The sequence below is a fragment of the Euprymna scolopes genome, chromosome 3 (assembly GCF_053919585.1).
Source record: "Euprymna scolopes isolate OS-2025 chromosome 3, ASM5391958v1, whole genome shotgun sequence".
Lineage (NCBI taxonomy): Eukaryota > Metazoa > Mollusca > Cephalopoda > Sepiida > Sepiolidae > Euprymna > Euprymna scolopes.
Window position 1 is genome coordinate 79,585,842 of NC_136484.1, and position 15,631 is coordinate 79,601,472.

At 28.9% G+C, this 15,631-nt stretch overlaps 1 protein-coding gene across 6 annotated transcripts in view; it reads left to right on the top strand.

Annotated features, from left to right (window-relative positions):
- The window catches only part of LOC145256465 (serine/threonine-protein kinase Nek8-like), a 453,710-nt gene that overhangs the window by 110,325 nt on the left and 327,754 nt on the right, over positions 1–15,631 (top strand). For 4 of the 6 annotated variants that reach the window (XM_080115404.1, XM_080115411.1, XM_080115443.1 and 1 more), the window contains one exon: positions 10,621–10,797. The exons of the other annotated variants lie outside the window; for them this stretch is intronic. In XM_080115404.1, coding sequence (XP_079971530.1) covers positions 10,621–10,797 — 177 coding nt within the window. The remainder of the gene's footprint in view (positions 1–10,620; positions 10,798–15,631) is intronic. 6 annotated transcript variants of the gene reach the window in all.

Consider the following 15,631-nt stretch of genomic DNA (forward strand, 5'->3'; position numbering starts at 1 on the left):
TTACTTGCACCTCCACGAGGGCAGAATAAGATACATAGTTTTTAATATGGAGAAAAATCAGCTTCTCCATAAAAGGGTACCAAAAAACTGGTGTATCTAGAAACATTTCTCTTTCATTGACTGAGGACAGATAATGTGTAATATCAGACCAGATACTACACTTGGCTCCTCTGTTACAGTTTCTTATCAATAAAAAAATAAGGGCTTGATAGTTAACTTTGATTGCTCTTTTTTTAAGAATGAATTTCCTTTCCATATTCTCTTACAGGAAGTGACACTATAACCGTTAGCCACCTTTAAGATTTACTGTTTTTACTCTTATTTCTCTTTCCTAGCACATTTCCTTGTTGATCATAGATTATTGATAGTTTTCATTATACTTTAACTTAACCTAGTGGCATTATATTATAAGCTATTTTGGCCTTTAGTACTTGTGGCAAATTCTAGATTTGACTTTAAAATAATTCATTAATTTAATGGGCCAGACAGTCAGGGTTGAAAAAAGCTTTTCTGGATTTTTTATAGGGTGATGGATGTTGCTATATTTTACTACTTTGCTGTGTTCCAGATAAAAAAAAATGTGAAAGAATATTTGCTATCAGAACAGTAGCAGAAACTCACAATGAAGCAACCAACAGAAAGTATTGTTTAGAAAAACACCTTACCTAATAGACTTGTATATAATCATGTCTATTAACTGTTTTCACTTGTAGGATATTTTATTCTGGTCTCCAGGTAATGTTGGGTCATCAGGATAGAATATGCACCATTTTGGGGACTACCTCTTGGCAGCTTTTCTGCATATTAATACCCCCTCATGTGAGGGCCATTGTCTAAATTGCATCAGCCGTTGTAATATATGTTAGAAGCTAAGTTTTTAAATGACATAGGAAATGCAAAGTCCTTAAATGTCCAGTTTTTATTTTTTTATTGCATTTTCACCCCAAGCAAGGCACATTGCCACTTTGTTATAGGGGGTTTCTATCAGGGACATAATCATCAGAGGTACTGTGTAGGGAGTTGGGCAGCAAGATGTCAGTTCACGTTACACTTGAACTTCTGCATGTCAGTACAGTTGGGGAAGCAGGGACCCGGAAGGGAATTCCAAAGTCTAGCGGTTCTGGGGAAGAAACTACTGGAGTAAAAGACTCTCTTACATCTAGGGATCTCTACTGTGAAGGGGTGGGATTTTGTTGCTTGTCAGGTTTGTTGGGGGTATTTACGTCGAGGGGGCACAAGTGCTTGCAGTTCATCAGAGCATTCACCATTAAAGTACTTGTAGAACAGGCAGAGGGATGCAACATTTTGTCGATGGGACAGGCTGAAGTTTAGATGACAGTTCAGGACCTATCAGATTGGCGACTCTCTTTTGAACCTTGTCTAGGAGCGAGAGACTAGTAGCAGATGCACCAGCCCAAATATGACAACAATACTCCATACATGGGAGAATGGTGGCTTTATAGAGGTATAGAATAATTTCGGGCGTTAATAGCTTTCTAGCACAGAAGAGAGAACACACCTTCTTCGCAGCGGTCCTGGCAATGTTCTCAATGTAATTGTTCCAACTCATATTTCCTGTGAACTTTAGGCCGAGGAGCCTAAAAGATGTACTTTCAGATAAAGGGTCATTGGCCATTGCTATTGGTGGTAGAGAAGGTTTCTTGTAATTATTGTGACCATCAATTTTTGGCCCCATTCCACTACGGATCGGAGGTCATCTTCTAGTGTTTCTGCCATTTCTTTAGATATGTGTTCATTTGTTTTCCTGTCATGTCTGTTATAGAGCGTGGTGTCATCAGCATATATACCCGACAATTTTGTCAGGGAGGTCATTTATGAATATTAGGAATAAGAGAGGTCCAAGGATAGACCTCTGAGGCACTCCCGCATTTATATCATATTGTTTAAGGACAACCTGGATTTTATTGTATGGATTATATCATATTGTCAAGGACAACCTGGATTTTTCTCTTATCTAAGGATTTAATTATGTTAAGTATTCGTCCAGTGATACCGTATGATCTGATTTTCTTGAAGACCCTCATGCCATACCCTGTCAAAAGCCTTAGATATATTTAGAGCTACCACTCTACCCTCCCCCGCTTTGTCCAGTGAATGGTATATACGTCCTGAGATTACAGTTAGGTTGTCTCCTGTGGAACGGGCTTGCCTAAATCCATATTGTTGGTCAGTAAGAAGTTTAGCATCTGTAAGGTGATGGACTAGAGCTTGGTTAATTATGGTCTCAAATATTTTGTCGAAAAGTGTGAGGCTAATGGGGTGATAATTTACTGGGTCAGTTCTTTCGCCAGAATTCTTGAAAACTGGTACTACAGATGCAGTTTTCCAACAGGCAGGGAAGCAAGATTCATTAAGGCATTTGTTGTAAAGTTTGGAGAGAACTGGAGCTACTTCGGCTGCACACTTTTGTAATAGCACAGCCGGGATGAGATCAGGTCCACATGCATTTGAAGTGTCAAGATTTCTTATGATAACATGCACCTGAGAAAGGGTGATTTTCAGATCGTCTAGTGTGGCGTCTGTCCATAAAGGAAAGTCAGGGAGGGGGTGGTTAGCAGGGTCTAGTGTGGAGTTGGAGGCAAACTGTCTGGCATGTTAGTCTTCTCAGTTGCAGAGCAAACAACCTCATGATTGTTGAATAGTGGGGAAATTATTGATTGCCCATTATTTACTACACTGTTGTAGATTTTCCAGAAGTCACGGGTTCCTAATTTCTGTGCTTCGATGCGTTTTTTGGTAGTTTCAGTAAATTCTTTCTTAGCTGTCACTATTTCTTTCTTACAGTTATTTCTGGCTTCTATGTACTTCTGTCTGTTTGAACTGGACTTATGTTGGTTTAATTTGTGGTATGCATGCTGCCTTTGCCCTATGGCAGCTGCACAAGTAGAAGTAAACCATTGGGGAGAGTAGGGCTTGCTATAGAATTTGCGCATGGGATTATATTGAAAAGTTCATTTTATTTAAATGCAATGAGGGGGTGGCTCCAGTAGGACACAAAATAGAACCTACAAAGTTCTTTTGTAGCCTCATCAAAATATTGTGAGAAAAAAAAAAACTATGCTGATGAATGCAACCTTTCCCAACTGGCAGCAGACATGAAAAGCAGGAACAACATTTCATATGGAATTTAAACACACATACACTAGAAAAGAACCTTTGTACGGAATCCAATCTTCAAATGCAGCAAACTAAAGCTGATTATTCCTCTTTTTATTGAACTTAAAATGTTTCGGATCAAGTAAAGATTAGATACCCTGTAGCAGAAGACAATGATTGATTGGCGAACATTTCAAGTGGCACCGGTTGTTCGACCTTGACATTGCCGTTGGTTGTTTGTAAACATGTCAAATAGCAGACATGGTCAAATGTTCGCGAGCAAGATTTTTTAAAAATATATTTACAAAACTTTGAAAGATTTAAAAGTAAAAATAAATATTTACAAAACATGTTTTTTAATAAACTTTTAAAGATTAAAAAAAAACAAAGCTTTTTTCTATTTACGCAAAACTTTTTAATGTAAGTAATAAAATGAACGTATGTAAACAAAATATCTTGAAATAAATGGGTGTCTTTCTCAGTGCGTTCTTTTTTATATATTTACAGAACTTTTTAATAAAACTACTACTACTACTACTACTACTACTAATAATAATAATATAAGTAAATAAATAAATGGCAAATTTTTACCACATGCCCCAGTGTATTATAAACACTCCAACCTCTCTATGTTAAGAACAGCTTTCGGAATAAACACCCCCAACCTCAAAAGCCATTCTTAACATGGGGTGGTTAAGAGGTGCTTATTCTGAAAGCCATTCTTAACATGGGGTGGTTGGGGGTGTTTATACTACGCTAGGGCAAGTCGTAAAATAATACCAAATAAATAAATAAACCAACGTTATAACTGAGAATTTAGGATGATGTCAATTAAAAAATACATAATTTAAAAAAACAATTTAAATGAAATTATTATAACCAAACTTTTTAATGGCAGAAATAAATATAAAATAACTGACTTGTTCGGATTTTTGCGACCAAGATTAATTTTTATGTATAGTGATTTTTTTTTTTTTTTTTTTTTTAAAATTTTTTATCTTTCTTTGTGCGTTTTTAATACAATGTAATATATATTTAAAGTGTGATGTATGTAGGTGGTCAGTGAAGGAGAAATCCTTCTAGACCGAGGCAATTTTTATGCGTAATAAAATCACAAGTATAAGCAAAACAATCCAGATTTTAAAAAATGTATTCACATATCTTTTATAACTTTTATTTTTATAAAGATGAAGTGTAGTATCACAAGGTAAATCTTTTTATAATTTTCATTTTTATTTAAAAAAATAAAAACTTGCTATTTGCATAAAGGCCAATTAAGTACAAGTAAGTTTAGCGTCCAAAATTTTCAGTTTCTAATGTTTTGTAATTAATATAGTTCATTTTTATTTTTTAAAATTTTTATTATAATTATTATTATTATTACTATTATTAGTTTTATTAAAGTTCTGTAAATATATTAAAAAAAAACGCACTCAAAAAGACACCCATTTATTTAAATATATTTTGTTAAATTTACGTTCGTTTTGTTACTTACACTAAAAACTTTTGTTTTTTTAATCCTTAAAAGTTTTGAATATATTTAATATTAAAGAAAATGTTCTGTACATATTTTTTCTTTTAAATCTTAAAATGTTTTGCCAATATATTTTTCAAAAAATCTTGCTTACGAACATTTGACCATATCTGCTATTTGACATGTTTACAAATAACCATCGGCAATGTCAAGGTCGAACAACCGGTGTCACTTGAAATGTTTGACAATCTTTGTCTTCTGCTACAGGGTATCTAATCTTTATTTGATTCAATATTTCCTTCAAATATGAATTGATTTGCTGCCTAGGATGTTTGCATATCATTGATTGTTGCCATCATGAGTTGAACGTCCATTTTACATGCTGTCATCTGACTTTCAAACTAGCCCCTCTCTGGTCTGATCTTTATCCCTTTTTATCTCAAGTTCATTTTCATCACTTTATTTACATAAGACATGTCTCAACTCGCTGTCCCAGATGTTTGAAATTGTATTCACCTTTTCTGCCACAAAGGCATCACACAAATTATCTGCATCTAAACTGGCATAGGTGTCCATTATCACTGGGGCAGTGTTTGAATCATTTTGCACTGAAAGTATTTTCTATTTTCTCTGATGAATGACACAAAACACAAGCATTATTTTGTGAGGCTGTTCACACTCGTGTTCATTAGATTAGGCAGACTTGATGATTCGTCCTCCTCCCAGCTCCTTAATGCCAACAACTTGTTGTCTGGTATCTAAATGCTGATGATACAGGGTAACTGATGTTGATACTGAACCTTATACTTATAACTTCTCAGTCTTTTAATCAGATATTTGCATATGCTTGCTTCATCGCAAACAGATTGATCCATTGATGAGTAATGTAAATTCAATTGAGTTACTGTATTAATGCGTAATTTAATCCCAATGAGTAGCTCTTTCATGATCTGTATGGAGAAGAGGCTGGTTATGATATTACTTTCGTTTAATTTTCCCAAAACTTAGATATGTGTTATGCGGACTTATCCATTCACTCATAATGAACTCTACTAAGCATTATATAAACCACAAGGTTAATATTCTTGTGGTGGAAAATATTGTAACATAATGCAAGACTGCCTAATTAACTGTCAGAAATACAACCTTTCTTTGTATTATTCTTTGTATTTACATTTTTGTATAATATATTCTTTTTATTTACTTTTTTGTACAATATATTCTTTGTATTTATTGTTTTTGTACAATATATTCTTTGTATTCACTTTTTTGTACAATATATTCTTTGTATTTACTTTTTTGTACAATATATTCTTTGTATTAACTTTTTTTTGTACAATATATTCTTTATATCACTTTTTTGTACAATATATTCTTTGTATTTATTTTTTGTACAATATATTCTTTGTATCACTTTTTTGTACAATATATTCTTTGTATTTATTTTTTGTACAATATATTGTGTCACTTTTTTGTACAATATATTCTTTGTATTTATTTTTTGTACAATATATTCTTTGTATCACTTTTTTGTACAATATATTCTTTGTATCACTTTTTTGTACAATATATTCTTTGTATCACTTTTTTGTACAATATATTCTTTGTATCACTTTTTTGTACAATATATTCTTTGTATTTATTTTTGTACAATATATTCTTTGTGTCACTTTTTTGTACAATATATTCTTTGTATTTATTTTTTGTACAATATATTCTTTGTGTCACTTTTTTGTACAATATATTCTTTGTGTCACTTTTTTGTACAATATATTCTTTGTATTTATTTTTTGTACAATATATTCTTTGTATCACTTTTTTGTACAATATATTCTTTATATCACTTTTTTGTACAATATATTCTTTGTATCACTTTTTTGTACAATATATTCTTTGTATCACTTTTTTGTACAATATATTCTTTGTGTCACTTTTTTGTACAATATATTCTTTGTGTTACTGTTTTATACAATATATTCTTTGTATTTATTTTTTGTACAATATATTCTTTGTATCACTTTTTTGTACAATATATTCTTTGTATCACTTTTTTGTACAATATATTCTTTGTATCACTTTTTTATACAATATATTCTTTATATCACTTTTTTGTACAATATATTCTTTGTATTTACTTTTTTTGTACAATATATTCTTTGTATTATTTTTTGTACAATATATTGTGTCACTTTTTTGTACAATATATTCTTTGTATTTATTTTTTGTACAATATATTCTTTGTATTTATTTTTTGTACAATATATTCTTTGTATCACTTTTTTGTACAATATATTCTTTGTATCACTTTTTTATACAATATATTCTTTATATCACTTTTTTGTACAATATATTCTTTGTATTTACTTTTTTGTACAATATATTCTTTGTATTTATTTTTGTACAATATATTCTTTATGTCACTTTTTTGTACAATATATTCTTTGTATTTATTTTTTGTACAATATATTCTTTGTGTCACTTTTTTGTACAATATATTCTTTGTGTCACTTTTTTGTACAATATATTCTTTGTATTTATTTTTTGTACAATATATTCTTTGTATCACTTTTTTGTACAATATATTCTTTATATCACTTTTTTGTACAATATATTCTTTGTATCACTTTTTTGTACAATATATTCTTTGTATTTATTTTTTGTACAATATATTCTTTGTATTTATTTTTTGTACAATATATTCTTTGTATACCTTTTTTTGTACAATATATTCTTTATATTTACTTTTTTTGTACAATATATTCTTTTTATTAATTTTTTGTACAATATATTCCTTGTTTTTATTTTTTGTACAATATATTCTTTATATCACTTTTTTATACAATATATTCTTTGTATTTACTTTTTTGTACAATATATTCTTTGTATTTATTTTTTGTACAATATATTCTTTGTATCACTTTTTTGTACAATATATTCTTTGTATTTATTTTTTGTACAATATATTCTTTGTATCACTTTTTAGTACAATATATTCTTTGTATTTATTTTTTGTACAATATATTCTTTGTATTTATTTTTTGTACAATATATTGTTTGTATTTATTTTTTGTACAATATATTCTTTGTATCACTTTTTTGTACAATATATTCATTGTACTCATTTATTTGTACAATATATTTTTTGGTCGCTTTTTTGTACAATATATTCTTTGTATTTATTTTTGTACAATATATTCTTTCTGTCACTTTTTTGTACAATATATTCTCTGTGTCACTTTTTGTACAATATATTCTCTGTGTCACTTTTTGTACAATATATTCTTTGTATTTATTTTTTGTACAATATAATCTTTGTATTTTTTGTACAATATATTCTTTGCGTCACTTTTTTGTACAATATATACTTTTTATTTATTTTTTGTACAATATATTCTTTGTGTCACTTTTTTGTACAATATATACTTTTTATTTATTTTTTGTACAATATATTCTTTGCGTCACTTTTTTGTACAATATATACTTTTTATTTATTTTTTGTACAATATATTCTTTGTGTCAATGTTTTGTACAATATATTCTTTGTATCACTTTGTACAATATATTCTTTGTATTTACTTTTTTGTACTATATATTCTTTGTATTTATTTTTTGTACAATATATTCTTTGTATTTATATTTTGTACAATATATTCTTTATATCACTGTTTGTACAATATATTCTTTGTATCACTTTTTTGTACAATATATTCTTTGTATCACTTTTTTGTACAATATATTCTTTGTATCACTTTTTTGTACTATATATTCTTTGTAATCACTTTTTTATACAATATATTCTTTGTATTTATTTTTCGTACAATATATTTTTTATATCACTTTTTTGTACAATATATTCTTTGTTTTTATTTTTTGTACAATATATTCTTTACATAACTTTTTTGTACAATATATTCTTTATATTTACTTTTTTTGTACAATATATTCTTTGTATTTATTTTTTGTACAATATATTCTTTGTATTTATTTTTTGTACAATATATTCTTTGTATGGCTTTTTTGTACAATATATTCTTTGTATCACTTTTTTGTACAATATATTCTTTATATCACTTTTTTGTACAATATATTCTTTTAATCACTTTTTTGTACAATATATTCTTTGTATTTATGTTTTGTACAATATATTCTTTGTATTTATTTTTTGTACAATATATTCTTTGTATCACTTTTTTATACAATATATTCTTTATATCACTTTTTTGTACAATATATTCTTTGTATTTATTTTTTGTACAATATATTCTTTGTATTTATTTTGTGTACAATATATTCTTTTAATCACTGTTTTGTACAATATATTCTTTGTATTTATTTATTGTACAATATATTCTTTGTATTTATTTTTTGTACAATATATTCTTTTAATCACTTTTTTGTACAATATATTCTTTGTATTTATTTTTTGTACAATATATTCTTTTTATTTATTTTTTGTACAATATATTCTTTTTATTTATTTTTTGTACAATATATTCTTTGTATTTATTTTTTGTACAATATATTCTTTGTATTTATGTTTTGTACAATATATTCTTCGTATTTTTGTTTTGTACAATATATTCTTTGTATTTGTTTTGTACAATATATTCTTTGTATCACTTTTTTGTACAATATATTCTTTGTATCACTTTTTTGTACAATATATTCTTCGTATTTACTTTTTTGTACAATATATTCTTTTAATCACTGTATTGTACAATATATTCTTTGTATTTATTTTTTGTACAATATATTCTTTGTATCACTTTTTTGTACAATATATTCTTTGTATCACTTTTTTGTACAATATATTCTTTGTATTTATTTTTTGTACAATATATTCTTTTAATCACTTTTTTGTACAATATATTCTTTGTATCACTTTTTTGTACAATATATTCTTTGTATTTATTTTTTGTACAATATATTCTTTGTATCACTTTTTTGTACAATATATTCTTTGTATCACTTTTTTGTACAATATATTCTTTGTATTTATATTTTGTACAATATATTTTTAGTATCACTTTTTTGTACAATATATTCTTCGTATTCACTTTTTTGTACAATATATTCTTTGTCTCACTGGTTTGTGCAATATATTCTTTGTATCACTTTTTTGTGCAATATATTCTTTGTATCACTTTTTTGTACAATATATTCTTTGTCTCACTGGTTTGTGCAATATATTCTTTGTATCACTTTTTTGTGCAATATATTCTTTGTATCACTTTTTTGTGCAATATATTCTTTGTATTTTTTTTTGTACAATATATTTTTTGTATCACTTTTTTGTGCAATATATTCTTTGTATTCACTTTTTTGTACAATATATTTTTTGTATCACTTTCTTGTACAATATATTCTTTGTATCACTTTTTTGTATAATATATTCTTTATATTCACTTTTTTGTACAATATATTCTTTGTATCACTTTTTTGTACAATATATTCGTTGTCTCACTGTTTTGTACAATATATTCTTTGTATCACTTTTTTGTGCAATATATTCTTTGTATCACTTTTTTGTGCAATATATTCTTTGTATCACTTTTTTGTGCAATATATAAATCTGGGCAGTATAGTGAGATGTCCAGCTACCAGTTTCCAGAGCCCACTGACGGCTAGCTACCCTGTTTCAGTGCCCATTATTGTCCAGTTACTAGTTCCCAGTGCCATTTCTACCTATACAACTCTTCTCAATCCGAGGCACATTATCCTACCTCAGGGATGCAAGAATTTCAACCTCACGAAATGCCTGGATTATTCCACTCCAGACGATCCTGATTCATAATCTCCATTGCTATACATTCTACCTTTTTTCTTACTAAAAATAAAACATGATATCTTATTGTCTTTAATCGACGATCTGTGTATGTCATCTCTCTTTGTTATTGCCATCAATTTCCTTGTTTTGTGTTTATTTTGTTAGTTGTACAGTCGATTAGCACATTCACAGCTTTCTGCCCACTGCAACAAAATCACAACATTACCTTGATGTAAAATTGATTCTTTTTGTTTTTTTTCAGGTTATTCTTCATTACTTTGCACAAATGTTGCTTTCCCTTCAACATGTCGACTCGAAACAAATTTTACATCGTGATCTAAAAACGCAGAATATTTTACTGGATAAAAAAAAGCAGATTGTTAAAATTGGAGATTTTGGAATATCTAAAGTTCTTAGTAGCAAAAGCAAAGCTTATACAGTATGTGTTTCTTTTTTTCTTTCTCAATTTTAGCATATTTCTTTTTTTTTTTCTTTAAATAAGTAACTTTTAAAAGATAAGCATCTTTTTCAACTCTTATGACTGTCTATATTTATTGACTTTTCTACTGCACAGCTTAGGATAAAATGGATTTTAATTAGTGATAAGAGAAAAAAAAACATGAAGAGAAGAAATTGAAGCATTAATTGAATATTTTTTATCCTGAAAAATGTATGATGAGTATTTAGTTGAACACCATATTTTTAAATAATACAAGCTATATGTACATATCAGGTTGACAAAGCTCTTGTGGTTTTTAACTTTTAAATTCAGATGCACATATCTCAGCTCAAACAAAAATTTATTGATCGAAATAAGCACCATCAGAATCAACACAATTTTGCCAACACAAAACAAAGTGTATTTATGCCAGTAACGTAAAAATCTTGAGTTCTGGTGGCAATGAAGACACTGAAGATATTTTTGATATTGCTTAGGTTTTTTAAGCATTTCTCACCCAGAAAGTTGCCGAGATGCTTAAAAAAGTGGTAGTCATTAGGTCTGGAGAGTATGACAGATGAGGCAGTTTCGTAGCCTAATTCGTTTGACTTCTGCAGAGTCAGTTTAGCAATGTGCGGTCAAGCATTGTCGTGGAGGAGGATTGGGCCTTTTTGTTGACTAATGCTGGGTGTTGTCGAAATTTCTGTTGCATTTCATCCATTTGTTGACAGTACTTCTCTGCCATAATTGTTTCGCTTGTATTCAAAAACCTGTAATGGATGAGACAGGTCGCAGACCACCAAACAGTCAGCATGACCATCATTTGGTGCAACTCTTGCTTTGGGAAGTGTCGTGGAGCTTCGTTAGTGTCTAACCACTGAGCTGAGCATCGCCAGTTATCATAAAGAGCCCACTTTTCATCACAAGGCACAACCTGATCGAGAAATGGGTTGTTCTTGTTGCGTAAAAGAAGGGGAGATGACACTTCATAACAATATTTCTTTTGGTTGTCGTTCAATTCGTGAGGCACCCATTTATCAAGTGTTTTCTGTTTTTCCAATTTCTCTCAAGTAGTTGGAAAAATATGGTACGTCTAATTCAGAAGCAAGTTCTTGAACAGTTGTGTATGGATTAGCTTCAACTAAGACTTTTAATTGATCGTTGTAAACATCTGATGGCCAACCACTACACTCATCATCTTCAAGACTCTTGTCACCATCACAAAATTTCTTAAACCACCATTGTGCAGTGCATTCAGTAGTTGTTCCTGGGTCAAATGCTTTGTTGATATCGTGAGCTGTTTCAGCAGCTTTTCAGCCTAGCTTAAAATGAAATAAAAAAATTTGTATGAATTTGCTTTTTTCCATCTTGTATTCAACGTTTTGAAAAGACATAATTGTTTTAAAACATTTGTAATTTAAATAATTAGATAGTGAAAAACGCTCTTTAAAATGATATATAAAGTAAAGGAATTATAATGAAAAAATTCCGCAAGAACTTGTCAACCTAATAATATTTATAATCAAGTGGGATTCAGAAATATTAATAAACGCTTTACAAAAGACTCATCAAGATATAAGAAGCTCAATATATCAAGGTGGAGCATAAATATAGAAAGAAATTATTGACAAAATAAAATAAATATACGCATATATATGAATTTATTTGTCAGTTCAACAAGGAAAAACATCAATAGGAAGAGGGGTTACAGATGCTCTTTATATATAAGTATTCCGAAGCATAATGCTTCTCATCAGAAGAGGAGAGAGCTAGATTACAGATATAGGGAAATGCAACATCCAGCGTAGGATACATTAGGAAGGTAATGTAAGATAAGACATTAAAATAAACAAAAATAAATATGAATTAAAAAATAGAAATAAGGGTGAAAATAAACATAAAAAGAAAAATAGAAGGAAGAATAAAAACATGGAAAGAAGATGGGTGAGGTGTAGGACATGAGATATAGGAACAAAACAAGAGAAAGGATAGGGAGCTGAATTCGTGACTAACGTGCATTCTAAAAGAGTAATGGATGGTGAGGTAAGAAATTACATAAAAATGAGAAATGTGCCAAGGTGAAAATAAAGTGGGAGGTGTCTCTGAAGATAATGTTTGATAATAAATGATAAAGAAAAATTATATGCATGTAAACAATAAAGGAATAGAATAAAAAATAATGATAGTATTAGAATAAAATAAAGAAATTAGAAAACCTTGTGGGGCCCCAAGCAATTATGTAAGCATCTGTCCAATAAATGCAAATGCACGCCATGAGGAAAACTGAAAGGAGACATTTGGTTCAGGCAGAGGTCCAAGACATTTGGGAGATCATGTCCGTTCATGAGTTGGGTTCAGCTGTGTTTATGGAAATCAAAGTCATAAATATTTAGATGGGCAAAATACTATTCGATGGCCTAAGAAAAGATATTTAACACCCAAACAAAAAGGGAGGTAAATCAGTGCAGAGCAATATAAAAAGAAAACAAACTATGCTTGAAGAGTAACATGATGAAATGATGGCTGATAGAAAATATACAGGGATTCTAAAGAGGGAAGCAGAGCGGGAGTGGAAAAGTGAAAGAAAAAAGGGAAAATAAGTTACATGCAAAGGAAGAGGTGGGTTTCGATCTTTCACTAGCAGGAATTGGGGATTGTGCAATTTCGACTATTTAAAAGTTTTTGTGTCTACTGTTGGCTACAATTTCATTCTTAGAATTTATTACATTTAACCTTTTTAGGTACTATAAGTTTTGCGGTATCCTCAGCATTAGATAGATGGAAACATTGAAACCCTGGGTAGTAAGATTTAAAAAAATTTTTTATTATTGTTGATTTCAAAGAATAATTTGTATTATTGGTCTTGAGATTATTTATGAGAGAGATTTGGTTTTTGTCTAGCGATAAAGATTTTTGTAGAATTTTTGCTTAGTATTATGCTGTATGTAGGTGCTTAAAGAAGTTTTCAATAGATTTTAAAAAATTATTTAGACATGTTTTTACTCTATTGTTCTATGGGTGATTCAACCATATATTTTTCTTTTGTTTAATTCTTTTAGGAGGGTTTATCTGTCTATTATATTCTATATTAGTGGTTATTCTGAGATCTATTATTATTGGTGGTAATTATACTTTTATGGTTATCTTGCTTCATAGTTATGTTGTGGGTGACTATGCTAGAGAGGCTTCTAAGTTTGTTACTATTATTCTAACTAGCAGGACCTGTGGAAACTCCACAGCAGTATTTTTCATATGTAATATATTGTTGCTGGGCTTGCTGTGAGCATTCTTTTTTATTAAAACTATATCGCCCCCTTACTAAAATAATAACTTTGATATATTTTCTGGGCTGATTATTTCATTACAAACACACCGGTCAATTAACTCACGTTTTTATCATTTTTCATAATTATTGAATATGTTACTATGTTTGACAATAATTTTTCATAATTTCGATCCACATTATCGCCCCTCCCTTTACTAAAATAGTAAATTTTATATATTGTATTGGCTAATTATTTTATAAAAAAAAAACACAACTATCAATTAACTCACATTTCATCATTTTTAATCATTCTTGGATATGGTATTAATTTTGACAATAATTTTTCATCATTTAAACTCATCATATTGCACACCTTACTAAAATAGTAACTTTGATATATTGTCTAGGCTGACTAGTTCATTACAAACACACACATCAATCAACTCACATTTCATCATTTTTCGTAATTCTTGGATATGTTACTAATTTCGACAATATTTTTTTATAATTTAAACCAACGTTGTCACCCAACCTTGCTAAAATAATAACTTTGATATATTTGCTGGGCTGATTATTTCATTACAAACACACTAATCAATTAACCTCCATTTCATCATTTTTCATAATTCTTGGGTATGTTACTAATTTCGACAATCATTTTTCATAATTTATATCCACAGTATCGCCCTCTCTTAATAAAATAATAACTTTGAAATACTGTCTGGGCTTATTATTTCATTACAAATACATTAATGCATGAAATCACATTTAATCATTTTTCATAATTCTTGGATATGTTACTTATTTCGACAATCATTTTTCATAATTTTAACCCACATTTTCGCCCATCTCTCTTTACTAAATAATAACTTTGATATATTGTCTAGGCTGATTATTTTATTATAAACACACCAATCAATTAAATCGCATTTTGTCATTTTTCGTAATTCTTGGATATGTTATTAATTTCGACAATAATTTTGTATAATTGAAACCATTCTCGTCGCCCTCTCTTACTAAAAAATTACTTTGATATAGTGTCTGGGCTTATTATTTCATAAAAAAACACAACTATCAATTAACTCACACTTCATCATTTTTCTTAATTCTTGGATATGTTACTCATTTCGACAATTATTTTTAATATTTTAACCCACATTATCAACCCCCCCACTACTAAAATAATAACTTTGATATATTATCTGGGATGATTATTTCATTTCAAACACACCAATCAATTAACTCACATTTTGTCATTTTTCATAATTCTTGGATATGTTAATAATGTTTACAGTCATTTTTCATCATTTTAATCCACTTTCATTTCATTGCCCCACTTACTAAAATAATAACTTTGATATATTGTCTGGTCTGATTATTTCATTGCAAACACACTAATGCATTAAATAACATATTACATTTTTCATAATTCTTGGATATGTTACTAATTTCGACAATTATTTTTCATAATTTAAACCATCCTTATCGCCCTCTCTTACTAAAATAATTACTTTGATATATTTCCTGGGCTGATTAATTTATTATAAACACACAATCGATTAACTCACA